The 27,616-nt window shown below is 44.2% G+C and overlaps 1 protein-coding gene across 4 annotated transcripts in view; it reads right to left on the reverse strand.

Moving 5' to 3' along the window:
- Positions 1 to 2,011: 2,011 nt before the first annotated feature.
- Positions 2,012 to 27,616, reverse strand: part of FKBP15 (FKBP prolyl isomerase family member 15) — a 57,035-nt gene continuing 31,430 nt past the window's right edge. For 3 of the 4 annotated variants that reach the window (XM_010808285.4, XM_002689935.7, XM_059889526.1), the window contains 16 exons: positions 25,341 to 25,443; positions 24,732 to 24,838; positions 23,144 to 23,258; positions 21,332 to 21,441; positions 20,535 to 20,642; positions 20,005 to 20,099; positions 19,045 to 19,147; positions 14,005 to 14,176; positions 11,902 to 12,038; positions 10,074 to 10,229; positions 9,485 to 9,637; positions 8,383 to 8,505; positions 7,234 to 7,341; positions 6,296 to 6,939; positions 5,159 to 5,255; positions 2,012 to 2,651 (listed from right to left, as the gene is read on the reverse strand). In XM_010808285.4, the coding sequence (XP_010806587.2) occupies positions 2,574 to 2,651; positions 5,159 to 5,255; positions 6,296 to 6,939; positions 7,234 to 7,341; positions 8,383 to 8,505; positions 9,485 to 9,637; positions 10,074 to 10,229; positions 11,902 to 12,038; positions 14,005 to 14,176; positions 19,045 to 19,147; positions 20,005 to 20,099; positions 20,535 to 20,642; positions 21,332 to 21,441; positions 23,144 to 23,258; positions 24,732 to 24,838; positions 25,341 to 25,443 (2,409 nt within the window). In that variant the 3' untranslated portion in view covers positions 2,012 to 2,573. The remainder of the gene's footprint in view (positions 2,652 to 5,158; positions 5,256 to 6,295; positions 6,940 to 7,233; positions 7,342 to 8,382; positions 8,506 to 9,484; positions 9,638 to 10,073; positions 10,230 to 11,901; positions 12,039 to 14,004; positions 14,177 to 19,044; positions 19,148 to 20,004; positions 20,100 to 20,534; positions 20,643 to 21,331; positions 21,442 to 23,143; positions 23,259 to 24,731; positions 24,839 to 25,340; positions 25,444 to 27,616) is intronic. The other variant, XM_005210565.5, reaches the window with a different exon arrangement.

Here is a 27,616-nt window from a genome sequence, read left to right on the forward strand (position 1 = left end):
TGTGACTGTCTTCTGTTTCTCCTCATTCAAACAGCAAGCTCACGGAACCCTGAGAGCAACTGCGGGAGCTGAGTAGGGCTGCCCAAGGCCTGAGTCTGTCTGTCTCCCATGAAGACAACTCTGTGCTCCACAAACCCAGCCCCGAAAGGCTGTTCCCTCAGCAGACACCCTCAGTGCCAGCCTACTCAACAAGCCACTCTTCTGTTCATGTAACAAATAATGATTAGAAAAAGAACTGTCACATGGACTCTAAACACCCATGTCAGCACCATTATTAGCACCTTCTCTCCCTGAGGGCAGAAGCAAAAACATACCAAAGCCACTTTTTAAAAGTTACAATAAGAGCTCAAACAGAAAGTATAGGACGTGACGCCTTCAGTACTGATCCGTGTATTCTCCCCACAAGAAGCAGGGAGCTGGAAAGCTGCTCAGTGTCACAACAGGTGTTAAGATTTGCTGTCTTGGAGTTGGACGGTCAGGCATCCACTTCTCTGTCCAGCTAAGGCCCCTCCCCTGCCCTGAGGCACTGCTGAGATCATCTCCATAGGTGATCAGCAGCCTCTTTTGTTTGATGGTCTCTTTAAATACAGTTGAGGCTTTCACAGCATGGAGGGCTTTTTAAAAAATCTACTGTCTGGAGAAATGGATTATATGGCCAGGTTAAGTAGGCATTTCAACGGTCCTCAGAGTCAAGCCATAAAAGGTGGTATTTTCTCTACTCGAATTTTTGTTTTTAACAAACACCTATATAATACTTATTATGTGCCAGACAGGCAGTGTTCTAAGCACTTTACAGTATTAACTCATTTAATTCCCACGAAAGTATTTCTGCCCTTGTTTGCAGATGAGGAAGCTAAGGCAGCTAAATAAGTCACCCAGCTAATAAGTGGTCAGGCTCCCTGGCATGAGGGTTGTGGCTGAGGCAGTAACTGGCTTCGGCCACACGGCACCCAGTGGAGCAAGGGTGTGAATGCAGACAGTGGAGACTGAAAAGTCTATGCTGTGTGTATTTCACCCTAACAGGACGGAAATTCTGTTTCAGGGGACCTGGGGTGGGGCCCAGGAGCCTGTATTTCTGACATACAACACTGCCCTCCTCCCTCAACCCAGGACAAATGCTGCTGGGCTGGCCAAGAGCCCTGGCTTCAGAATCCCATGGCCAGGATCTGCACCCCCGTTCTGTCGCTTCCTAGCTATGCAAGGTTGGACGGGTGACTTTACCTCTCTAAGCCTCAATCTCCTCTATAAAAGGAGGATAAATATCTTCTGTGAGGGCCGCTGGAGATGAGACAGTCTGGGTAAAGTGCCCCACAACAGCGCCTACTTGTTAAACAACAGAGTTTAGTAAATGGTAGTTCTTAGGCCTCCCAGGCCCACAGATGGAAGACAGGCTCAAAGCTATCATCAAAAAGGATACGTCTGATTGGCAGGTGAGATGGAGTGGAATCTGGGTTCCTATCTTATAAACATTTAAAATCAGGGAACATTTTTATTAAAGTTATTCTACTTTTAAAAGACTGCTTACATGGTCTTTGGAAAACGCTGAAATAAGTAAAATGACCGTGAATATTTTCTCACTACTGTTCCCTGCATTAGTCCTGGGCCTGAAATCAGAGGAAATGGAAGCTGCTCTTCAAGTGAAGACTCGGTCTCTCAGGTGCCATCCACGATGGATGGCGACACAGGGACCCTCCCCATCTTCTCTGCCGGGCTCCCTAGGGATGGTGACACAGGGACCCTCCCCACCTTCTCTGCCTGGCTCCCTAGGGTGTAGGACCTGCAGGAGTCAGTGGGCGACGGGACTGGTCCTAACCCTGAGCCCTGAGCCCGAAAGCACAGTGGGACAGTGATCGGAAAGCCTAACAGTTCCAGGGTTAAGTACAAAGGAAGCGTGTCACAGTGCTTTCACACATGTTAACAAACCTAGATCTGTTACAGCCCCTACCCTCACATTCCCAGAGGGCACAGACTGCTCTTGGAACCAGATTCGATTTCACCCCAAAAGCTTGAGTCAGGTTTCATTGCAGACATTTATTTTTGTTCTGTTAATTTCAAATATTCATTGACCTCTTATATCAGATTTAAGGCAGAGAAAAGATATATGTCCCAGGACTGCAGGCAAGGCTGTTAACTGGGTTTAGATGGGGTACTTTACCCTCTACCAGCTCTACCAGGGAGACCTCACCACAGGGGACAGTACTGGCGCTGGGACACAGTTGAGCACTGGGAGGCAGGTCAGTCTGGGAGTTCAGAGAATAAAAAGCTTGGGAGAGGGCACGACTTTCACAGGGACTCGCTGGAGGGGAGCCCCCCAGCCCTTTCTCCATGGGGGACTCTGAGGCAGGACCAGGGCGGGCTGCTGCCAACCCCAGTGTTCTGAAGACAGGGTCCCACGCTGCTTCACCAGGTCAGGCGGGGGCTCGGAGGTGGGCCAGCTCAGGCATCTGAACTACTGTCCTCAGTGTGCTCACCTTCACCTCACCCCGTGGCTTGTCTAAAGCCAGCGCTGGCTGTGCAAAATCACGCCTAGGGAAGGGTTGGTAGAGAAACCTTTGCACCGGTTTCCTGGGTCTTCATCCCAGCCAGTCAATGTCATCATCATCGTCATCATCTCCAAAAAGGGGTGTTGGGGGCGGGCGTCCCTTCATGCTCTGACAAGACAGGAAAGAGTAGTCAGTCCTCACTTGTCCCTGCACCAGATGGACTTCCCGCCTGTGCAAGATGAAGTGACCAGCATCTTTCCCAGCTCCAGGCTGGAAAGGAGACTGCTGGTGAGGGTTTAACTGAAGGGACGAACCCTGAGGCCAGCAAACCCCAGGCTTCCGGAAAAGCTGAGACAAGCAGTCAGAGAAGGGAGGCAATCTTTCAACACGGAGACAAGAAGACCAACTTCGTTTGGCTCGTTTTGTCATTTATTTGAGAAACACATGTATTGATTGGACAGGTTTTCTCGCATGTGGTAACTTACACATTTTGTGTGGGAAAAGGAAGGGGGAGCAGGATAAGGAAACAGAGAAGCAGAGCCACCCTCAGGGCAGAAAACACAGGAAGAAGGAAGCTGGGAAGAGTACAGTCACATTTGAAAAAACGCTGTTGTGGCCTGAGGTAGCCTGCCTGGCTCTGGACGTGGGCCCACCATTTGAGAGAGAGTCGAATTTAAAGTCTTGGCCGCCCTACCAAGTGGAGAATCCCAAGATGAGGAAAACCCAGGAATGTAGGCTCATATCCCTGGTATCACTGGCACCTCCCTCCCTCCCTTCCCATCAGGCAGGAGGATAAGGGGGATTAACGAGCCAGAGGAAACTCTCCCCACTTTTCGTGACTTGAGCCTCTGGCCTTTTCCCTCTAGACTGGCAGGGACAATCCTATGGGTTGCTGGGACTGACGCTAGAGACAGGCACTCCCGAGTGTTCTCTACTAAGTAAGGTACCTTCTGCTCTGGTGAACTACTCTGGCCCGGGATCGGACTTCCCAGGGCCAGCCAAAGGAAGGCGGTGTGATGTGGTCAGAGGTCCCTGGGCTAATTCCATCTCCACCCCCAACTAACAGACCTCGAACCTCTCCCTGGGCATCAGTTAAGTGATCTCGAAACTCTGATGGTATGCGATCTTAAAATGTGGCTCACTGCTTCTGTTTTGTTCCAGCTGAGGTTCTGGTGTGCATGTACCACTACAGAACCTTGGATCAGCCATTTAATGTTCCAGAGCCGTGGCCTTCTTTCTACAAAATGGAATAAAAGTGCCTACATTTCACTGAACTGGCAGAAGATTAAATGTCTATAGTTTTCAGAGTACCCAAAAAACAGACATTAACTTGATGATATTAGTATTAACACCAATAATGTTCTGCTAAAGTCAGAAAACTCCATCCATATATAGGACAGTCACTTGAGATACTCAATTGGCTTTTCGTTCATATTCAGAACTCTCAAATGAAAATGTAATTCTTGGGAAGAAAGGCCAATAGAGGAACCAGTGCGCTTTCCCGGGGAACATAGGCAAGAGAGAAGGGTTCTGGTCCATAGGAGCTGGATCCCAGCTCCGCCACAGCCGTTTTCCCGAGGTCTTGGAAAAAGGCAGAATCCATTTTGGCGGATACAAAAGGGGAGAAAATCTGCCCCCATTCACCTCATATTTCTGTTCCTGGGATGGACTGAGCCTGACTCTGATCTGTGTTCTCCACCCACATTTTACGCTAGTGAAATTATCACAACAGTCAAACGTCCTAGACAGAGCCAAGAATGCTTGTAACTTAGCACAACGGGGACCACGAATGTGAGAAACGGGGTTCTGATCCAGGCTTAATCAGCAGATCACCTTCCTGGCCTTAACTCTGGAGCTCTGTGAAGTGGGGCTGCCCTATCGGCGCTGTTGCTGTTGTTTTACTCACTAAGTTGTGTCTGACTCTTTGAGACCCCACTGACTGTGGCCTGCCGGGGATTTCCCAGGCAAAATTACTGGAGTGGGTTGCCATTTCCCACTCCAGGGGAATCTTCCCAACCCAGGGACCGAACCCGTGTACCCTGTGTCTCCTGTACTGGCAGGTGGATTCTTTGTCACTGAGCCACCAGGGAAGCCCTACACTATCAGTACTTAACCCATTCTCTGCCCAGGGATATTGTGATAACAAAACAAGGCAGCAGGTTGGAAAGCAGGCTGATGAAGCAGAAAATGCTTAGAAACAGGTGGTCTGAGTAGGAGCCTGGGGTTTGAGTCCTAGCTATACCATTAACTCACTCTGTGGCTTTAGGTAAATCATCCTTCTGAACCTCAGTCTGTCTATGAGTACAGATGCTAGACAAGAAGATCTTCAAAGTCCCTTCCAATTCTAAAATAAAACACCTTAGCCGAGTTGAGGTCCGGAAACCTGAGGCTTTAGCATTCTAATATGGGACTAAGCAGCCCAACTTTCTTCAGGTAGAAATTACTGCTGCATGAGTGGAGACTGTGATCCTTTTTCAAGAATAGAGTGGTATCTGCCCATCCCCACCAGGCTTACAGAGCCGCTCCCTCCCAGCCCCAAGCCTGCTCGCGCAGGGCCCTGAACACAGAGCCCAGGGGGTGGGCCACCAGCAGACCCCCTTCCTCTTCTCACAGCCAGCGGGGAGGGGCCCCCAGGGGGCGGCGTGAGGACTTGGCAGGGCCTGGGAGTTCCTTACCACTTCGTCTTCATCCTCCTCCTCAGCCTGTGCTTTGGGCTTCGGAATTTTCAGAGATGCCCCTTTAAACAGTTCATCCTCTTCATCCTCAGAGAGGCTGAAAGAAAAATCAGGAAAATCAAGTCAAAGGAAAATGTTCCTGCCCCAGGCCACAGTGCCCACAGGCTCTGGGCTAAATATCCAACAGCTGCAGTGACTGCCCAGGAATCCCCCCACTTCTCCACACTCACCCCCAGCACTCTTGACTCCCTGCATAACCTACAGCCAGAGCAATCTTTTAAAGCCAGTAAATCAGTCAAATCCCCTTAAAAGCTGCTCACTGCACTTAAAGTCCAAACTTCTAACAGTGACAACAAAATCTCACATGACTTGGCTCCTACCGAGTTCTCCAACCTTGGCATAACACCACTGTCCTCCCACCCACTGTGCCTTCTTCCTGGACTGCGTCACGCACCCCCACCGCAGGGCCTTGTGTGTGCTGGCCTTGCTTTCTGCAAACGCTCCCGCCCACTCTTGGCACAGAAGGCTCCTATCCATCCTTCAGGTCTCAGTTTACACGTCACCTTCTCGGAATCCTTCCCTAGTCCCCCTACCTAAAGTAGAATAAGTGCCCCTTTATTCTCCATTATAACCTTGATTCTTTCCTTCTTTTTTTAGAAAGTGTTTATCATGCATTTACAACATACAGTTGACTCCTGATGAACACAGGTTTGAACCATGTAGGTCCACTGATACCTAGACTTTTTTCAATAAACACGATTTGCAGTTGGGTGAGTATGGGGGTGTCCAGTCGCTAAATCGTGTCTGACTTTTTGTGACCCCACTTGAATCTGGAGATGAGCCAAATGTAAAGTTACACACACAGGGTCAGCACCCTTAACTCCTGTGTTGTTCAAGGTCAACTGTATAAGCACTTGTTTGTCTTCCCTAATAGACTGTAAGCTCTTCAAGTCAAAAACCAACTCCACCTTGCCTCCCACACTCCCACAGATTACATGGCAGGTACCGAGTAAATACGTGAATGAATGAGTGATTCAGCCAGCCAGCCAGTCTCTGAGGATGAATCACCTGCCCTGGAAAAACTGGAGACAACCTAACAGGCAGCCGCCTGCTTCTCAAACTGCTCAGGGGACACACCTGGGATGCTGAGAACACTGTTCAGATCCAGGTGCTGCTCCCATGGCTGCCGGAGCTGCCTCTGGGCCGCACGGTTCCTGGGAGGGAGCAGCCGAGCTTGTGACATCCCTGTCTTCCTGGAGCTCTGGAGGCTGAGGCTCTCCTCCTGGACTTTCAGGCCCCACGGCCAGTGGGTCCACCTTCTCAGGGTCTGAGGTCGGGGACAGTCTTGTGGAGCTTTCTTCCTCCCTGACATGAGTGTCTCCCAGTGCTTCCTCGCCCTCAGAGTCCACAGCTACGGGGCCTGGAGGCCTGGGGGGAATTGAAGTTGGGGGCCCCAGAGCTCTTCGGGAGGGGAGGCAAGCCACTTCGGAAGAGACCGAACGTTCTTTTATCTCTAAGCTTGCCTCTATTTCTGAGGGCTCCCCTTCCCTTCTCTGTGCGTCATCCTGGGGAGTGGGACAGCCCTGAGGAGACAGCGGGGCATCTTCCTGGACCACCCACTCTGACAGCACTGCAGGGGGCCCCTGGCTCTCCCTGTCCAAGGGTGCCTGAGACTGTCCCGAAGGGCTCCGAGCTTGCGCCTCATCTTCTTCCTCTTCCTCTTCGTTGCTGCTCTCTCCTTTCTCTTGCTCATGTTGGTTTAACAGCCGAAGGGTCACCATCTGTTCAAAAGCCAAGAAGGAGGAGAGGATCACTGACCAGAAACGGAGGCACTCCTAGTTCTTCAGTCTCTATTAACACAATTGGTCGTTGAGTTCAAGTAACTCTGTTATTCTGTTTGTTATTTTTCAGTACAAATACCTTTGTTTCTTCCTCTCAAAAGAGGCTGCCCGTATCTGTACAGACATCCTAGTTACTGATCAACAATCCTGAATAACTTTTCACTCCGGATCCTCTGGACAGCACTTAAGCAAGGAGATACCCATCTCAAGGACGCAAACAACAGCCGGCTGTACCTTGATGGTATTCATGATGGTCCCCAGAACGGTCCTGCCACTGTAAAACTCCTCCAGCTCGAACTCTCCCCGCAAGAACTGAAACACCTGGTTCATTATCTTCTTGACCTGACAACCACGCGAGGAGAGAGAAACAAGATCAAAATGCATGCTGCCAAAGTCAAGCGACTGAGGGATGCATGTAGATTCCAGAGAGGGGCTTCGCTCCGGTGGTCCAGTAGCTGGGACTGGGCTCCCAACACAGGGGGCTCGGGTTCCCTTCCTGGTCAGGGAACGAGATACCACATGCCAAAACAAAGACTCAGCGCGGCCAAATAAATTAGATGTTAAATAAATAAATTCCAGAGAGAGGTCTGGAAGGCTTCAGTGAAGGCCTCCTAGGACTCTGCCGTGAGACACGGCTGGTCAGGAACTGAGACCCCGAAGGCTGACACTGTGGAGGGGACAATGTTGAATAACGAGCAGCGCTCAACAGAAGGGCTATAGGAAGGACGGGTAAGCTGCGGCGTGTGTGCTTAACACTCTCAAAGACGGCTCCCCGATGCCACCCTCCCACTGAGGCCACCACTGGAGCTGCCACAGGCTATGAGGACTAGTGGCCAGAAGAGGCTGGCATGCTCCCTACTCCTCTCCTGTGACTTAGAAACATTTCCCTCACCTATCCAGACCTCAGCATAGGGCTCTTTGGGTTTGCCACCAAAGAGACAGGTTCCAATGGATTAACTCCGATTTAAGTCAGATGATCGGAGAAGGCAATGGCACCCCACTCTAGTACTCTTGCCTGGAAAATCCCATGGGCGGAGGGCCTGGTGGGCTGCAGTCCATGGGGTCACTAAGAGTCGGACATGACTGAGCGACTTCACTTTCACTTTTCACTTTCACGCATTGGAGAAGGAAATGGCAACCCACTCCAGTGTTCTTGCCTGGAGAATCCCAGGGACGGGGGAGCCTGGTGGGCTGCCATCTATGGGGTCACACAGAGTCGGACACGACTGAAGCGACTTAGCAGCAGCAGCAAGTCAGATGGTGGTGGATCGGAAAACAAGCTAAGGACACAACACACCGACGACAAAGTCCCTTCCGCAGGCCTGCTCTGCACAGGCGATCGCCCTGCAGGACACGGTTCACGTCTCTGAAACGTCAGCTCACCTTTTCTGAGGGGTCAGCGGCAGTGGCTTCGACCCCAGATGTCTGGGCCTTGCTCTCTAGGTCCTTGATGTGCTGTGCATTTTGCTCTCTCAGGGATGTGACTTGGGCCTGGAGGGCTGAACACTGCAAAAACGAACAGGCTGTGGCTGTGGCCTGGGAACCTGGGCTTCCAGGTGAAGGTCAGGAAGCCCAGGAGGAGGAGAAGCATCCTAAGCTTCAAGTGTCAACCTCACGTCGGCCTGCTGACAGCCACACCCCTCCACCCCCACCCCGGGCCTGCTGACCCAGAGTGCTCCATTTCCTCATCACTCAGTCCCAACTCACCACTCCATCTCCTCTTTCCCAACAAGGTCACGTGCCTTGTTCCTACTTAGGTCAAGAATATGATGAAAAATGGGAGGAAGGGTCTGATAACCCTAGTCACATAGACATATGAACGGTCACCACCAAGACTGCCTTCCTCATCTCTGAGTGGAAGATTTTCAACTGGACACTTTAACTGACCTCCAGATATGAGGACTTCCATACATGGTGGTAAGCCATCCCTCCTTCTCTTTCTCGTTTTATGCCAGATGATCCCACCACACCTGTGCTCCAGCCCATCTCAGGGCCTTTGCCCAGAACACCTGTGGCCTTCCCCACCTCATCAAAGCTCCTTGTCCCTCTTGGCTCTGCTCCCCTGGGCACTTCCTCTTCTGGGCCTCACAGCACTTAATGCTTATCTTTGTTTCTCAGTCTCCCTTTCTTGATTGTGAGACTCCTGAGGAGTGTTCTTTGTAAGCCTTTTCCCTAACACAGTGCCTGGAACACAACTGGCACTCAATAAGTATTTGCTTAATAAATGAAGGATCAAATTATAATGGAAAACATAGTCCAGAACATGAATGCTGCTTTTTCTTTTTCTAAGTCACTGACCTGTCATCCCAAATGAGTACGTGTAATATGACTGATCAACCAGAGAGCTGAACAAGTATGATTCTGTTTTCAAAAGTGATTAACATGTTTCGGGTACAAAAGGATCTACAAGACTTGAACAACCTGTTTACCTTAAATTGCCTGGGCTTATTTATCCCCTGGACTTAGTCCAAGGGAAAACGCTCACCTTCTCCTCCAGCTGGAGCAGCTGCTGCTGACTGGCATCTCTCTGTGTACACACCTCCTGGTACTGCTGCAGGTGTTCATTCTTGGCAGAGGCCAACAGCTGCTCACACTTGGCTTCCCACTGGGTCTGCAGCTCAGCCTGTACTAGAGACAGCTGCCAAGAGAAAGTAATCACTGTATCATGGGGGGTCTAACTGCATCTTGGGAAACCCCATCTTTAATAAGGCAAAAAAGTTAAGAGCCCAGATTTAGCAGAGAAACAACCATCTGGAAGACCTTGGTTGTCAGGACTCCAAAAGGTACTACAACCAGATAAAGGGGTGACTGTCTATAGACAGGTCCCCAGGGCCATAATATGATCATACTTTTCAGGATCTGGACCCTTAGACCTTTTTAAACAGAAGAAACTTATTTCCCTCCAAAATTCCACAGATGATCAGATGAAGGACACCAATTCACTCTAACTAAAGAACATACAACATATAAACACGAATGCAGAAACTTACAAAAAGAAAGGCTGCTGTCAAATGACTAGAGATTAGCTGTGTCCTGCCACTGCCCTTGATTTCCCGGCCTCATTTTCCCATTACCTGCTCTGCAGCTGCTTGGTCGGTGGACACCCGAGCCTTCTTCAAGAGCTGTCGAAGTTTGTCCAGTTCCTCCTGGTGTGATTTGCGAATTTCGTCTATCTCCTCCTCAGCCTGGCAGCGCTCTTGAGCTGACTTCTTTTTCCTTTCTGAGAGGTTCTTAGGAACAAGAGAACCGTCATCAGCTCCAGTTGTTTGAAGAAGATAAATGGAGATGGTGATGGTGGTGCTAGTTATTAACATCACTGGGTCCTTACTTCGTTAATGGAAACAATTCATTTTTTCAGTTTAGTTTCCCCAATATATTTGACATTTTCGACTACTGGCAGGGAAAAAAAAAAAAACTGCGACAATAAGAAGGTAAACTAGAAAAGCTTTATTTATTTATTTAAATAAGGTAAAGCTTTATTTACTTTATCTTATTTCCCTGTATACCTACCACTGTTAAGATGTTCCTCATCTCTGAGGAACATCTTTCACAATCTGCTGGTAAGAAAGTCACAATTCTGTGACAGGACCTTCAAAATACATACACACACCCAGAAATTACACAAATTAGACTTTATTTTAAGGAAGCAGTAGATCCTAAAGATTATGTGTTACAAGGGTGATCACTGTAGGAGTATCGAGAACAATGAAAAATTGAAACAGCCCTCAAAATCAGAAAGAACTTTTTAAAAAAAACCTGATAAAATTATGGAAGAAACAAAGTACAGACCAAGATTTATCCTCTAAAAGGGCACTAGGCAAAGGGCTTTACTAGAGAGTTTTAGTAAAAGCTCAGAAACAGACCACTCTTTTCATATCTAAGCTGTACCAAAATACAGAAAAAGATAGAAATGTTCCCAATTTGTTCAATGGGGCTAGTATTATCCTAGCGTTAAATTCATAAAATAACAATAGATATCACTAAATAAGGTTAAAAAACATCAAACTAGAAAAATATTTGTAACAACTATGACTGACAAAGGAGTAGCACTTTAATAGTGTTTATAACAGAGGAAATACAAATAGGTGTTAAATATATGAAAGCTTTACTACGAACAAAAATACACCTAAAGATAAGATAAGCATATTTCACCTATCATGAAAGATTGTAAAAATTTATACAGGCAGAGTTGGAAAAATAATGGAGAAATAGGCTTGCTTACACAGAGCTGGAAATGTAAGCTAACATACTCTAGGATAATCTGGCGACATTTATTTTAAAAATTTAAATGTTGAGAATTTTCTCTGATGCAGCAATTCAAATTCAAGCAATCAATTTTTATGGAAATGCTCAAATGAATTTGCAAAAAAAGTTATACAGTACAAAGGTATCCACGAAAGCAATGGTTGAAACAGTGAACAGTTAGAAACAGAAATATCCATCAATAGGTGAATAGTTAAATATAATTATGGTACAGCCTTGCAGCAGCCTACTCTGTAGTAGTTACAAAGAATGAGAAAGCTCTCATTCTTATCAGTATAACGGCCACAATACAATCTTTAAAGTATTAAAAGTGATCACATTATTATTAAAAATGTTATGAGTGTACATGTATGTGTAAACATATACTTTATACATACACACATGTGTGCTATGTGCATGTATGTATTATACACAAAGAAAACAATCTGGAAGAATAATCATACATTTTTTTATAGTTCTTGCCTCTAGTGTAGAGAAGAGGAAAACATAAATTTCATTTTTTATTTTATATTTTTCTGTATTATTTGTATGTTACAGTGAGCACACGCTACAGTACTTTTTAAAAGGAAAATAATGTTTATGAAACAGCCCACTCTGGCCACCTGGATACAACAGAGAAACTTCAGATGGAGAGCTTACCTTTTCCAGAGACTCCTTCTCAGTTCGCAGGTCAGTCAGCTCCTCCTCCAGGGAGGTCACCCTGAGTTCCAGCTGTCTCCGGCTCTGCTTTTCACTCTTGAGTTTGGACTGCACTTGCTGGGAGGTTTCTTGGACCTCTGAGATATGATAGCACGAAGGCGTGGCTGTAGAACCAGAGCTGCCGTGGGCTGTACGGCATCCTGACAGCTCCTTCAGAACTGTGTTCTCTCATCTTCCAACCCTCCCACACGAGCCTCTTCCACTCACTTCTTCCAGCATCACCTCACTGACCAGCAACAGGCTTATCAAGCCATAAACTGACCCACTGACTTCCACACCCATCCATATTTATCTCTGTACCTACAGGTCACCTCCGACACACACAAAATGGAAGAGAAGTGTAGCAAGCAGTCAGAGATCACCCCTGAAATGTATCCGTCCCTCAGTTCCATGTCAGTCATCATCTCAACCCACGGGACTCAACACACTGAGATCTTTGTTTAGTCCAGGCCCTTTCTCAATGCCTGGTAAGATATTCTCAACTTTCTTGGTAGCTGGGACATTCTATCAATAGTCTGTTTTCTAAACACTCCTTCTCAAATAAAGCTATTTGGAAAATTTCTTTAAAATGTAATACATCAAACAAGGTCCTACTGTATGGCACAGAGGGATATCTGTGCCATAGGGGTAATATCCCTATGATAAACCATAATGGAAAAGATTTTAAAAAAAGAATATATACAAATATATGTATAACTGAATCACTCTGCTGTATAGTAGTAATTAACACAATATTGTAAAACATTGTAAATCAACTATACTTCAATAGGAAAATTTAAAATAGTAATTTAAAATTTTAAATTTTAAAATAGTAATTTAAAAAATAGTAATTAAAATAGTAATTTTAAATAGTAACGCATCAAAATTAATTCTGTTGGAGAACTTTTGAGACCTTATGGTACCCTTAAGGTAACTGTCACAGGGCACCGTGAAAACAGGAAAGAAGATATCAGTATGACATTTGAATCTAAGATTTCCCTCAAGTTTGCTCAAGTGATGCTCTAAGAAGGAAAGGATTTATCTTCGAGGTATCACTTCACCAACTGAGATCAGTGTTTTTTAGCTCTCTTTTTGGGCAAGTGAATTTTGTTTCTTAACTGTTGCTGTTCTTGCCATACCTGACCCACTGGTCCCATCTGTGCCTTCTACATTTATTTTTACAAGGTGGTGGGTGAATCAACATGCCAGTCTTCACAAATCTGCTTTTCACCATGTCACGAGCAGCACCTTCGTGCCAGGCACTGAACTAGTACTAAGGGGAGGACTTCACAAGATGAGCAAGGCGTCATATTTGCCCTTCAGGGGCTTGCATTATAGAAGGGAAAACAGACACACAAGTAGTGCTGATCAAAGGCTAACTCTGAAAATGGTCATAATAATGCACTCAGAGATGCAAGACTTTAAAGGAGACCAAATATTCTAGAGGCAAAAAAAAGGGTGAAGTTTCTGAAAGAGGCAGTTTTTGGAGAGAACTGGAGGTAAATCTTGGTGATGGTGGGCACACCACAAGTCCAGAGAACAGTACTGATAAAAAGCAAGACAAATACAGGATGTGCTGAAGCAGCAGGCTGGCTAGTATGCCCAGAACTATGATGAATTAAGCAACATAACAGGAAATAAGCCAAGGTGGAGGGGCCTTGAGTGCCAGGCTGAAAGACTGCAATCCATCCTCTAGGAAAGAGGCAACCAATGCAGGAAGCACCTTCTTAAGCCTCTACTGAGTCACAAGTTAGAGGAACCCCTCAGTTAGGTTAGTCACAAGTTAGATTATTTCTTCAAGGCCTGTGAGGCCAATCCTAAGTACCAAAGAGACTGAACACTTGACCAAACATAGCAGAACTGTGGCCACTTAGTGGCACTAAATGGTCAGTTCTCTTGTTGTCATTTATGTCAATCCTGTAGGTTTATACTGGTTCACCTCAATTTTTGGCTTCATCCTTCATAACCTTCATGAGCCTTCTGTCAGACGGACCGAGGGGAAGGAAACAGTGTAATTGCTTACGCTTACTTGGTCACAGCCCCAGCCCCCTCCACAGGGCGTACCTGAGAGCTCTGCCTGCAGTTGGGCGAGCTGGCCCCTGAGGAGGTCTGTCTCCTTCATGCTCTCTGTGAGCTGGACCTGCAGCTCTGTTTCTTTCTTTTGGTGGGCCGTCATTTTCAGGTGCAGATGAGAGACCTGTGCAGTGGCAGCAGCGAGCTCCTCCGTCACCTTGGCCTGAAAAGCGACAAAGTACGACATCACTTTAAACATGGTGATGTCCCAAGCTCACATACTCTGTGCTGGCTGAACTGGTGGGAAGAGAGCTAAGGCCACCTTTGACCTGCACTGAATCAAAATCAAGCCCTCAAATGTGCAAGGTCTCTGACCCGGGAATTACCTTGTAAAAATGGTATTCTTGCCATTTTCTAGTTTTCCTATAAAGGACAATCTTTTTTTAAAAAAAGAAGAAGAAAAGAGCATTTTAAATTTTAAATTGAATGCTTTCAATGGCAATCCACTTCTCAGTCTCTAACTTCTCCTGAGCACTGTGGCACTAATGGTACTATAAAGATCAGTCACGTCAGAGTAACTGTGTTGGGGGTTTTGGGAAGAACCGTGGTAATAAAAGAAAGGAACACTCCAACTTCTTTGGCTGCTCAATGCATTTTAAACGGGGCTCGTACTGGCCAAACAGGAGCTAAATATTCTCAAGTTACATTCGATGAAACCAAAATGACCCCCTGGAAAAATCACCTACTGTGTTTTGTGTATTAAGGATGATGATGCAAACGAAAGGATGGTCAGTGAAAAGGAATGGGAAACAAGGGACAAATGCCACATTCATTTCACCTGCACGGACGAGCTCCTGTCAAAACAGGGCAGGAAAGGCGGTGCATGACGGCTCTCATGGGCGTGACCTCCGGACAGCAGGGTGTATCTGGGGTGGGACCATCTCTCCATACTGTAGGCTTCCACCATTACTCCTCCCTAGATGACTGTACTGCACGTGCATTTCTGCTGCTGTCTACTTTCTTGGTATCACTTGTCCCTTCTTAGGGTTGTCACTGTGCCCACCTCAGTTTTAAACTTTATTCCAAAGCCTTAATCAGGTTTCTAGCTTACATTTAAAATCTGATATTTTGGCTCTCTTAAAGGTGGAGGAAATAAAACGAATGGTACACAAAGTAAAAAGAAATAGGCCAGGAATGAGCATATGAGCGTCCACAGGCAAAGGCTCTCTCTGACCAAACTTCAAGTCAGGGCCTCAGAGCGCTCAGCCTTGGTCTCCCCACCCTGTCTTTGGCCCGACCAGCCCAGTTTTAGCAAGAATCCTGCTATGTCAGTTTAGAGAAAATCTCTACCCCTGATAACTGATCACAGCTCTTCATCCCAACCTTTGCTATCTAAGTCCTTGGCCTGTCGTTAGCAAGAATCCCCCTTCCTATGATTCTCCTCTTAGTAATTTTCCATCCACTGACCCTCTCACTGTTCCATGGCTGTAAATTCCCTACTTGCTTTCTTGCCCTTATTGTGTTTGGAGTTGAGCCCAATCTTTCGTACCTGTTGCAGGAGTCTTTTGATTTCTGGCTGCGCCTTGTGACTTGCAGGATCTCAGTTCCTCAACCAGAGACTGAACCCAGGCCACAGCAGTAAAAGCCTAGAATCCTAACCCCAAGGCCACCACAGAACTCTCATCTATAGCAACAGTCTTGAACAAAAGTCTCCCTGATGGTTTTATTAAGTATCAGAATAAATTTTTTAACATCATCCTTCAGAGTGAGCTCTAAGATATTTATTTTTGCTGTTCAGCAGCCTTACGTTTTCATCTGTTAAACACAGAGGACAATGGCAGCTTGAATTTCCAGACAGAAGAGGGTTTTCATCTGCCACAAGTAGAATAAAGTTTTACTCACTGTCCTGTCCCAAGTGGCCTGGTAGAAACGGAACTAACACAATGCTCAGAGAGCTCCGTGTTCATCACAGCTCCAGAGTTCACTAAAATCAGAGTGAAGACCGTTCACATAGCACCTCAGAGCAGCTAAGACCATGGGAGGGGACAAATTCCAGGGGAGAGGCGGTGCTCACTCTCATCAAGAACAAGCAGAATGGAAGATCACTCAAAAGCTCTTGACTCAGGCCCCAATAGAGAAAGGCCTCTTACAAGCAAGTAATACTCTCTCCCAACACACACATAGCGAAAACTGTTAAGGGATGAATGATACATATAAAAATTATCTTTGACTGTGGGGCTTCCCAGGTGGCTCAGTGGTAAAGAATCCACCTGCCAATGCAGGAGATGCAAGAGACGTGGGTTTGATCCCTGGGTCAGGAAGATCCCTTGGGAATAGGAGATGGCACCCATTCCAGTCTTCTTGCCTGGAAAATCCCATGGACTGCGGAGCCTGGCAGGCTACAGTCCATGGGGTTGCGAAGAATCTGAGCACGAGGGCATCTCTGAGTGGGAGGACAATTTGTGAGTTATGTTTTATGCTTGCTTATCTGTATTTCCTGGAAGAAACAGATGTAATGTTTGTAATCAGAAAGAAATGTGTGAATATATATACATATGTGTATGTATGTGCATCTGTGTGCACATGTGTGTGGGTGTGTAAATTATGATTGTTTTAAGTAAGGGTCTGCAATATCAAATGAGAAAGGAAAATATCAAAAACCTACACAGTGGATAGGACAGCTCCCTGGTTCGCACCTGGGATCAAATTCCACTGCTGACTGGAGAGCTGGGAAGAGAAAGCCATGACAAGAAAGAACCAAGAATTCAGAAAAACAAGGGAAAAAGCATTCGGGATAGGAGGAGGAACATGGTACCAAAGAAAGATGGCCATCTGGCAAAGGGAAAAGGACACAGCCGGCTGCAGGTGAGACCCCAGGCAAGTCTTTTACTCTACCTGGGCCTCAGCTTGCTCTTCTGGAAAAGAATATCAAACTAGATGAACTGTAACTCCTCTCCAGTTTTAACCATTATTCCATGGTTTTATGTGGAAATATTAATACTGCCATAGAGAAAAATAATTTCATTTACCAAATATTCCTTGAGCATATAACCACAGGTTTCTGAACTGTGCTTGCAGGCAGAGAAGTACCTCCAGGCATGAAAGGACCTTGATTATTTCCATTTAAGAGGAGAGATATCACACGGAAGACTCTTAAGAGGTGGATCAAAAGAAAAATGGGAGAGTCAAGGCTCGATAAGTTTTACTGGAATAAAGGAGACCAAGTGAAGCATGTATATGGTACCTGACTCATCAAGAATATCAAGACTATCTCCTGATAGCCCAGGAGATGTCTTCAAACAGATCTGTGTAAGCATGGTGCCTAGGACCGAGGAGGTGTTTGACAGGTGAAGAGGGTGGCAGAGGATGAGATGGTTAGATAGCATCACTGACTCAATGGACATGAGTTTGAGCAAATTCCAGGAGATAGTAAAGGACAGGGAAGCCTGGTACTCCAGTCTACAGGGTCACAAAGAGTCAGACATGACTTAGCGACAGAACAACAACAGGTAGTACTGTTTTTGTTATTATCACTACCGTTTTGGCTATTGTAAATAGAGCACTGACCAGGTTCATGTATTGTACCAGACACTTTTGGAGTTTATCAACAAGCATTTGGGTGGATTAGTTAGCTAATTCAGGGGATTGGCAAGTTATCACCTGCAGGTCAAACTGGCTTGCTATCTATGTTTGTGAATAAAGTTTGACTGGAATACATACTCACACGCACACATACCACTGACACCCAGCATGGGAGCCACATAGTGAGCTTGCTAAAAACAAAGGTGTGGCAGCTGCCACCTCCACAGACTGTGGCAAAAGAAATCACTGATAAGAGCAGTGCCTCCTACCTGGCTCTGTCTCAGAATCAAGGGGAGCTTTTTAAAAGTTCAGATTCAGACCTCAACTAGAAATGTTGGATTAGAATCTCAAGGTGAAGCTTACAGATGTATATTTTTGATCAAGCTCCCTAAGTGATTTTGAGGCAGCCAAACCAGTATTTGGGAACCACTGATCTAGAACAAGTTATATAATCAATTGTAGACCTGAATAATAGTTAACAGCCACAACAAATAAGATATGTGGTTGCCTTGTTAGGAAAGAGAAAGCAAATAAAAGTAGATGAAAGAGAAATAGTAAAAAAAAGTAGACTTCATGGGGAGTGGGGATCCAGGCTTTGGGACTCAGCCATGACAAACAAAGGGCAGTGTCAAGTAGCAATGGGAAAGATTCAGGGTCAAGACTGGACTTGGCAAAACACAGCTTATCTGAGGATAAGATGTCCACTTTTAAATTATTATTATTATTATTACTATTATTATTACTTGACTGGATACTAGCTAAGAGGACATAAAGAATAACAGCAATGAGACCCAAGAAAGGAATCCTTGTCATTACCAGAATGTAAAAAAGTATGTAAAGTTATAACGTGCATCCTACCTTAACTTTTCGTGTTTTAAAAAAATATTCAAATACAAAATATAAGCTACTTCTTAAACCTCTGAAAAAACAGCAGATGAAGGCTTGTAATCTCCCAGCTGATGAGGGAGAGGCCAAACAGGAAGGAACTCATTCCAGATAAACAGTATCACTGCAGCAAAGATAGGAAGAATGGGGCTTCCAAAGCAGTCCTCCTCAACCCAAGACCCTCTTCAGAAACAGGTCAAAATACATAATTCTGAGCTGACTGAAGTCAAACAGCAGTACTTTAAAATGCTCTGTCAGACACAGATGAAGGATTGCTTACTTAAACCATCTCAAATTTCACAATAAATATGTGTTACGTGGCATAACAGAAACTGTTGCTGATTTTTTCAGCAGAATAGGATTCCTTTCTAATAAACTGGGTTAATCCTCACCTTAACCAAATTACTAAGATCAGTGATTTCTTCTGAGTCAACTAACTGTAACGTATTTAAAAAACAGAAATCTGGATGGTGGATGTATTAAAAATCTGCTGGGAGATTTCTAGTTCTCTTCCCGACAATGGCAAAAATTCTGCTCAAAAGGAGACTGGTAAGTACGTACAGAGGACACACTCCTTGGCTCTACACATCCTGACTTGGGCTTTTCTCTCCCCAGTTTCTTTACCTTCTCTTGCTCAGCATGCAAAACTCTTGCCTGTGTGTTTTCTGTGGCAGTTTGAAGTGAGTTGTTCCTCTTCTCCATCATCAGGTTACTCTGCTCAACATACCTATGAAATAAGGAGGGGAAAAGAAAACACGTATCAGGCACTCCATGCAGAGCAGGCACAACCCAATGTGCAGCCAGAGCGCTGCTCTGCTCCTTCATCAGCAACAATCCGAAAGCAGTTCCTTTTCCTAAGATCTGCAGTAATCAAGTTTGGAGGCAGGAACCTGGGCCCAGGGGTGAACTGCTTTGAATGTGTAGAATAAAGAGGAGAGGAATTCGATCAGGTGTAGTGAGGGGAAATGAGAGAAGAAAGAGATAGGAATATGAAGGCTGCAAGGAAGGAAGAGAAGAAAACCAATTCCCTCCCCTCCTCCATGTGGGAGATAAGGGACACTGAAGAAAAGAAATATGGAAAACGGTATTTTTAAAATGAAATGCTATATGCTGTGACATGTTCCCCTGACCACTCCCCCAAAATTCTTTTTCAGAAGTATCTAGAAAAATTATACAGTGCTTGGGTTTATGTGGAAATCTGTGAAGTTCTGGTTGATAAAACAGAGTCAGCCCAGCCCACACAGAAGACAGAAGAGCTGACATCAGAGTTTTCCTAGGCATTAACACTACTTTTACAGATGAGGAAACTAGAGCCAGAAGGAATAAATAAAATGCTCAAAGCCACAGAACAAATGAGGAGCAAAGGGTGGACTCAAACACGGGTGCGTGTTCTGTTGCAGCCTCCTGAGCCCTCTCTCCTGAAATCCCTCTCCGTCACCAAGAAGTCATTCATGCGACAAGCAGGAAGCAGAAAAGAGCAGAAACATACACAAAGCCCCCTGAACAAATGTTCACTGAACTCGGGCATTTACAAGCTAAACCCTTTTCTGCTCATCCTAGCCAGTGCCCCGTACCTGTCATTACCTCTGATTTCGTTCAATTAGTTCACTAATCTTGTCATTCTGTTCTTTTATCCGACTGCTCTTTTCAAGGATCTCTTGCTTCAACCTTTCATTTTCCTAAATTCAAAAATATGTGATGTGTAAAACTGAAGTTTTTAAGAGAAAAGCATCAGATAAAAGGGAATCAACTTGAACTGATGGGTGATACTGTTAAAAAAAACCTAGAACTTCTGTCCAGATAAATATAAATACTTACAACAACATATCAAATTCTACCTGATGGATACAAATCACTATATCTAACAGACTAAACATATAAATGGCTATAAAGTGAAGTGAATTTGTGATATATGGTGAAAAGAGAAATGCTTCCTTCCGATTACAGAGTGATGTCACTTGGACTAGATTAAGCCACAGTGGATTTTCCAGAATTTCCCAATTCCATGGAGCGTGAGCATTTATTACATGCTCTTATTCCTGGAGTGGAGGTTTTAAAGGTAGTACATCTCTGGACAGAGCACGGGAAGATCTCCAGGCTGAGACCACTCTCACCTGAATAATTCGTTGTATGTTGCTCATAATCATGCTTGTTTCCATGGTCACCGACATGCTGGGAATGAGCAGGGAATTGCCAGCACTATGCTTCTGTAACTCTTCAACCTACAAAATTAGTGCCAGAAAAGTCTTTAAAATTTCATTAAAATTAATGAATTAAATGAATTAATGTAATTAAAATTAATTTTCATTTTAATGAAATTTTTGCAAGGAGAAATACAATGCATCCAAGATCTGACCACTGAGAGGGTTGTTAAGTTTCTGAGACAATCTCTAATGTAAGCAGGAGTTTTCTTCTGCTAACTGCATCCCTAAATAAAACAACTCTTTTGGGAAATAACTACTAACCACTATCAATATGGGGCTTCACAGGTGGCTCAGTGGTAGACAATTTGCCTGCAATGCAGGAGACGCAGGTTCAATCCCTGGGTGGGGAAGATCCCTTGGAGAAGGGAATGGCAACCCATGCCAGTATTCTTGCCTGGAGAATCCCAAGGACAGAAGAGCCTGGCAAGTTACAGTTCATAGGGTCACAAAGAGCTGGACACAACTGAGTGAGTGAGCATGCAGTATGAATACAGAAAACAAGAAAGAGTTCACCTGTAGTGCTGGTGGCTCTCTTTTCGTACTCCCTCTTTATACCCCACTTAATTTTTTTTGGATGCACCATGCACAGCTTTCCAGATCTTAGTTCCCCAACAAGAGACTGAATCAGTGAAAGCAATGATTCCTAACTGCTGGACCACCAGGGAATTCACTTTATACCCTTACTTTCAAAATGAGATGACTGTTACCTTAGTCATTAGATGATCCATTTTATCGGCCACTTTGCTGACTGCCATCCGAATTTCAGTGTTATGTTGCCGGGCTTCAGTCATGAGAAATGAAGCCACGTCACCTGATCCTAAATAGACAAAAGCCAAGACGAAACTTATGAAACTGTAAGAGAGAACACTGAATGAGGAAAAGCCAACAGCTCTATCAGCAGAGGAAAGAAAGAAATGAACATTTCCAAAGACTAGGAAAGGCTGGCGGTGAGTCACACCGTTAGGACAAGATGGAACAGCTGTAAAGGTCAAAGGGCTCCAAAGCTAACAATAACCACGATGTGCTCCTGCGGCATGCAACCAGCGGTACAGTCTGGTTCCAGGGCACACGTGGGGCCATTAGCAGCTCAGATTGCTTCTCCATTCACCCAACTGCATGCCAGGCATAGGATCAGGTACCAGGGATACAGCAATGAGTGAAACATGGTTCCTGCCCTTGATAAGCTTAGTCTGGTGAGGAGACTCACATGTAAACAGATCACTGTAACAGAGTGTTTGTTGTAAGTGCAAAGAATGAACCATGTACCAGGTTACAAGGTACAAAAAGGAGCACAGAGAACAGCAACATTAACTTTTTAGTGACACATATACATTTACATCTCTGGAAGGAGAGGGAGGGATGGTAAGAAGGAAGGCTTCTCAAAGAGATTACAGATTTAGTAGTTTGCCAGATGGAGAAGAGCAGGGCTTCCAGACCAAGGATACACACAGGAAACTCTTAACCGCTCCCGGACCTTACATTTCGTTGGGGATATTCTTGCTTCTTTCTACCCCTGTCCTAATACTCAAAGTGATCACTGTGCAAAACACAAGCTTCAGAAGGCAGGATACCATCCCAGCTGCATACACTTATTTTGCTTCGTATTTACACAAGGCAACCATACTGTACATGTATACAAAATACCTGAAAAGTTACTCAAGTGACTGCTTCCTAAGGTCAAGGGGGTTTAAAGATGGAAGACAGTAAAGTTTTATTTCACACTCTTTTGTGTTGACTTTTTATAAAAGCGTATTCTTTTCACAACTTTAAACTTGTAACAAAGTAGCTCTCATATGAGATACTAAACAGTCATGCTTTCTCCCAATTTCCTCCAATATTTTCCTCTTTTACTATCTACGAAGAACTCTACAGAGCAACTCTCAGAGAGGAATTTAAAGGGCTGGCAGGAAAAAAATGCAAGAAACAAAACACTAGTCAGAAGGGCTTTGAGGGGGATGCTGGAAATGTTCTAAAGTTGGATCGTGGTGATGTCTGCACAACTGTGTAGACTGAAAAAAAAAGTCATTGAATTGTACACTTATAACAAGTGAACTGGGGAGATGACAAGACACGGAGGAGTCGGTGGATGCGGGGTACTTTTCTCTCCATCAATTCATTAGGGATACATCTTCAGATACAGAGGATCTCACAGAGCACCAGCTGACAGCGGACAGGAGTCCCTGACCAGCAGAAAGGAACATATGGATCCACACAAAACTCACAAAGGTCAGTGTTTCAGACAGTTCCTGCTCCAGGAACCTCCTTCCAGAGTGATGACCAGGCATGACCCAACTTCCAGTCTACCCATAACGGACATGTAGCATGCACAAGAAATAAATCTTTATTATATTTTAAAAAAGAAAGGAAAAAAACTAGTGAACTCCATGGTATGTAAGTCATACCTCAACTAAGCTTCTTAAAAAAGAAAAGACAAAAATGGCAGAGATCTACTGGAGTCAAAATGAGAATGGATGGGAGACGGGGAAGCCCAGCAAGAGCAGAAGATGAGAAATGCCTACCTTGAAAATGAGGAGGCTGCGAGAGTGGTGCGGGGTACAAGGGCCGAACGGGCTGCAGTTGGGAAGCGACAGCTGGTGCCTGGGGGTAAGCGTAGGCCTGCACACCTGCATAGGGCTGAGAAGAGGCCAAATTACAGCCGGTTTACAAAACATTCATCTCTCTCTTTTCTGCTTAGCTTGTCTTTGATGGAATAAGGTAGGTAAACTGGAAGGAGACTCAAACATATTGAAGCTGGAGATGGATAGACCAGGGTTTGGTATTGGACAGTAACTGCAGCAGGAGAGGAATGATGTAATTCATTCCTGGCATTTAGTGATGCTAGTCACTAAAGCCCTACGGGCATCTCAGGTTACTCCCCAGTCCTCTTGTGATGATTTAATTCAGTAGGAATTCAGCCATTGGGCCAATAGATGGCCTGAGACGTTTTAAAACTAAGCAAACTCTACTTGGTTTCATTAAAGTAAAAAAAGAGGCGTTCTGATTCCAAACTAAATCCAATAGTTTCCAAAGGATGCCTCTGCCTAGCTAGATTCTGATGTTTATCTGTATGACCAAGCACTCTCATTTTCCTGAGCCTCAGTCACCTCAACAATTAAATGAAAATAACAATACCACTTCTTACGGTTGTTGTATGGGCTAAATGAAGTGACAGATAGCTAAAGTTCCTAACCCCCTGGTAAGTAAGTGCCTGGAAGACAATTAATGTTCAATAAACAGCAGCTATCATTTTAATAATGATGGTTATTCTTCCTTGAATTAAGGAAATACAGTTCGTTTCCAGGGACAGGTGTAACTACCCATCCATTACTACAGGATATAACTCTCCATTAGGTCCATTCAGGAGTGAGAGAGGCCAAGCTAGGACTTTTCTGATTTCCGATGCACCCTTACTAATGAGGCATTGCCTGACCACCATTGCTCTGACCCCTTCCCCCTCACCTCCCTGTACCCCACATGAAGAATCACCAAAGAAGTGGGAGTCTTTTATCATGGGGAGTTAAGTCTTATCCATCAAATGTGTTGGGCAAAAGAAAGAGTCTACTGTCCTGGCAAACTGTCAGCAGAGACACACAGGCTGTTGCCACTGCTTCCTATGAAAACAGAAAAAAAAACAAAAACAAAAACCTACTTTTAAGAGCTCACCTCTGGAGGATAACTAAACAATTCGAGTTCAGCTGTATTTGTGTACAGCCTCCCCCACCGCCCCTCCACCACAACCATTCTACTGAGTGTAGAGTGCAATCTTAGCCTATCAGCTGTGTGATAGAGAAGAACACAGAAGACTTGAATATACATCTCTAAATTAGACATGTGTGAAAGGAAGGGAAACAAACATCAGTTGGCTTTCACTGTGTGTCAGGCCTTGTCAGGTGTTTTGCTGGTTCTCAAATTTAATCTTGACAACAACCTGCAAGGCAGGCAATCCTTTGCTTGTTTAGACATGAAAAAGTGGTGGTTTCAGGAAGGGGAAAAATTTTAAGCTCTGCGGGGAACTGCTGCTGTACAAATTGAGCAAAAATAGAAAAAGAGACTGAACAGAACAATAATAAATGACAGCATATAACTGACATGGTTAAAAAATGTTACCTGAAAGGACTGGGCATTTCCAGATACAGCTGAGTGGGAATCAAGAGATGCAACTTGCATCAAAGCAGCAGATGGTGTTTGGAGACGGGAAACAGATGGCTGAGGTGCTAAGATAGAGCAAAAAGTTCTCACTGTTAAACCCACTCCCACTTCTTGGTACAAGTCCGGACTATCACCTTACACACCAGCACCCTTCACACTTGACCACTTGCCTCACCTAATTCTCCTAAAACCAGACCTACTGGATCTCAGCAAGTAGGATCTAAACCTACTGGGCTAGTGAAAGGAAACTGGGTTTTTCTGAGTGCACGAGATTCAGACCTATGACCCCATCAGCTGACAGGAAGTGCAGAATTACACACAGGGAGATGGCTCATCAGCTGAGTGCCAGTTTCAAAACCTAAGAATGCAACACAGCAGAAGACACAGCAGGCAGACCAAATACATCTCAGGTCTGAAAATGCCCTATCCAGGGACAGTCTGGGAAGTTCTATACTCTAGTCCAGTTCTCAGTACTAAAACAATAAAGCCTAACATTTTAGAGTACAGTGACGATAATTTTGGTACCAACCCAATTTAAGGCCACAGAGCCTTAGAGGGGTTCCTTACCTTGTGAGGTCATCTGTGGGAGCACTGGATGGGCTGGCTGAAGAGAGGGCTGGACGGATGGGGTCGCCAAGGGCTGCCCAGCTCCTCGAGGAGCATTCACGTCCTACAACAGGCACGAGCATTTTGGTTATTACATCTATGGGTCCTTAGTTGAAGACTGAGACCAACTATCCACCCTAAACCTCCTTACAACCAGTGTTTTAGACCAAAAAAAAAAAAAAAAAGAGGAAGGAAAGGTAAGCAGAAAGGCACAAATTTAAGGCATGGGCTCTGGGAGGAAAGCACTCTATTATGTACTAGAGTAGGATCTCTCTCCCTGTAAGTTCTATCGAATAATTATAGTTAAATTTCCAGTGTCCATTGATGATGTTATTTTATCTGAAGCAGCTAGAGTGACTGCTGTCCATAATGAATCATTTTCCAAACCAGCAGCTACCTTAAGACTGACCTAGTCTGCTTCCACAGAATTAGGGCGTCTCACAAGGAACCCCAGGGAATAATGCAGCCTTTCTCTTCTGCCAAATAACCTCCACAGACCTCAAGGTACTCACAGAAAATCACACACAGTAGGAGTCACTGTGTCTCATTACCAGGCTATTTTTGACAATATAGAGTGTTTTCCCTTCATTCTTTTTCTTCATAAAAGCAAAGTGATGCTGATCCTATTCTAATTCTAAATAAAGGTAACATTGCAGGGAGCATGGGTTCAATCACCAGTCAAGGAACTAAGATCCTGTATGGCACACAAAGTGGCCAAAAAAAAAAAGAATGTCTAAACAAAGTTAATGTATAGACATCTTCCTGATTCACACAAGGAAAAAAGAAACTTGAGGCACAATGTACAGAGACTGTGATCTGCTATGCTACAGTAGTTCAAGGGCTGATATCTCTTCGACATTCTTTTACTTTAGAACTTCCTCTTATCTCCTGAAATTCTCAGAAATGTATTATGCGTTTCTGGAAAAGCATCCCAGGTTTACATCATTACACAAATCAACTTAAATGTCTAACAACAGAATGAAAGGAATTATGATAAATCAATATAACAGAACACTGGGTTATCTATCTTTAAAGGTGATAAAGCTTTGCTTTATTTCTTTTTCTTATATTATCGATACTAACAGAAATGTTCATGATATAATATTAAGTTTAAAAATCTGATTATAAAATGACATAAAAAGAATGCCCTTTTTGTTAAATATGTCTTCTTTTTAATTTAAATTACCCTATAATAGGTAAGTAGCACTTAAAAATTTTAATGAGAATATCTTACCCAAATTTCATTTCTAGAACCCAGATAAAAATCAATTCTATAACAGGTCCCAGAAATCTTATCTTTGTTTAAAATGTTAAATCTGCACACAGCTTTTCCATGAAGAAATAAAATAATGAAAAAATAAAACTGTTTATGAATTTTTTACTCAAGATCATCACCTTTGCTTTGCTGAACATCAATGTCAAAGAATCCTAAAAATTAATCACTGTTTCAATTCAGTTGAGAAAGCATTATTGTATTCAATAAAGAATTAACCAATGGTTAAAGAACTTAATTGGAATTGTTACTTCTTGTCATTCACCAAATTCCGGATGGACTAAATATGAAATAACAAATCTAAATATATAATAATAAACATTTTAAAGACACATGTAATGTTTACAAATATCTGAAAGTGGGAAAGCTTTCTAAGCATACTGTCAAAAGCAAAAAACAAAGGGAAAAAATTGATAGATCTGATTGCAATACAATTTTTTTTTTTTTGCAATACAATTTTTAAACTTGAAAAATCAACATTTCCCAAGAGAATCTAAGCAATTCGATCAACAAATATGACTTGAACATTCTTTATGGGTTGAGCATCATGTGGTCTCAAAGGTTTGATTTATACTAACAATAGAGATTTCAGTAGAAAACTAAATTAACCACTTAAAACCGCCCAGCTCTTGTGACAGATATACAGAATTGCTTCCATTTCTCAGGGGAAGTGCTAATTACAGGAGAAACACATGTACCAATACCAACCTGTATCATTTTGACTATAAGCTCTCTAAATAATGATTCTGTTTAGAGGCAGGAAAAGCAATAATTTCAATTAAAAGAACAGAGAGGGACCTCCCTGGTAGTCCAGTGGCTAAGACTCTGCACTCCCAATGCAAGGGGCCAGGGTTCAATCCCTGGTCAGGGTACATCCCACATGCTGCAGAACCAGGGCAGTCAAATAAATAAATATTAAAAAAAAAAAAGAACAGAAGACAGCAACATCTGCACTATTCATTCT

Source organism: Bos taurus, chromosome 8 (genome assembly GCF_002263795.3).
Source record: "Bos taurus isolate L1 Dominette 01449 registration number 42190680 breed Hereford chromosome 8, ARS-UCD2.0, whole genome shotgun sequence".
In the NCBI taxonomy this organism is placed as follows: domain Eukaryota; kingdom Metazoa; phylum Chordata; class Mammalia; order Artiodactyla; family Bovidae; genus Bos; species Bos taurus.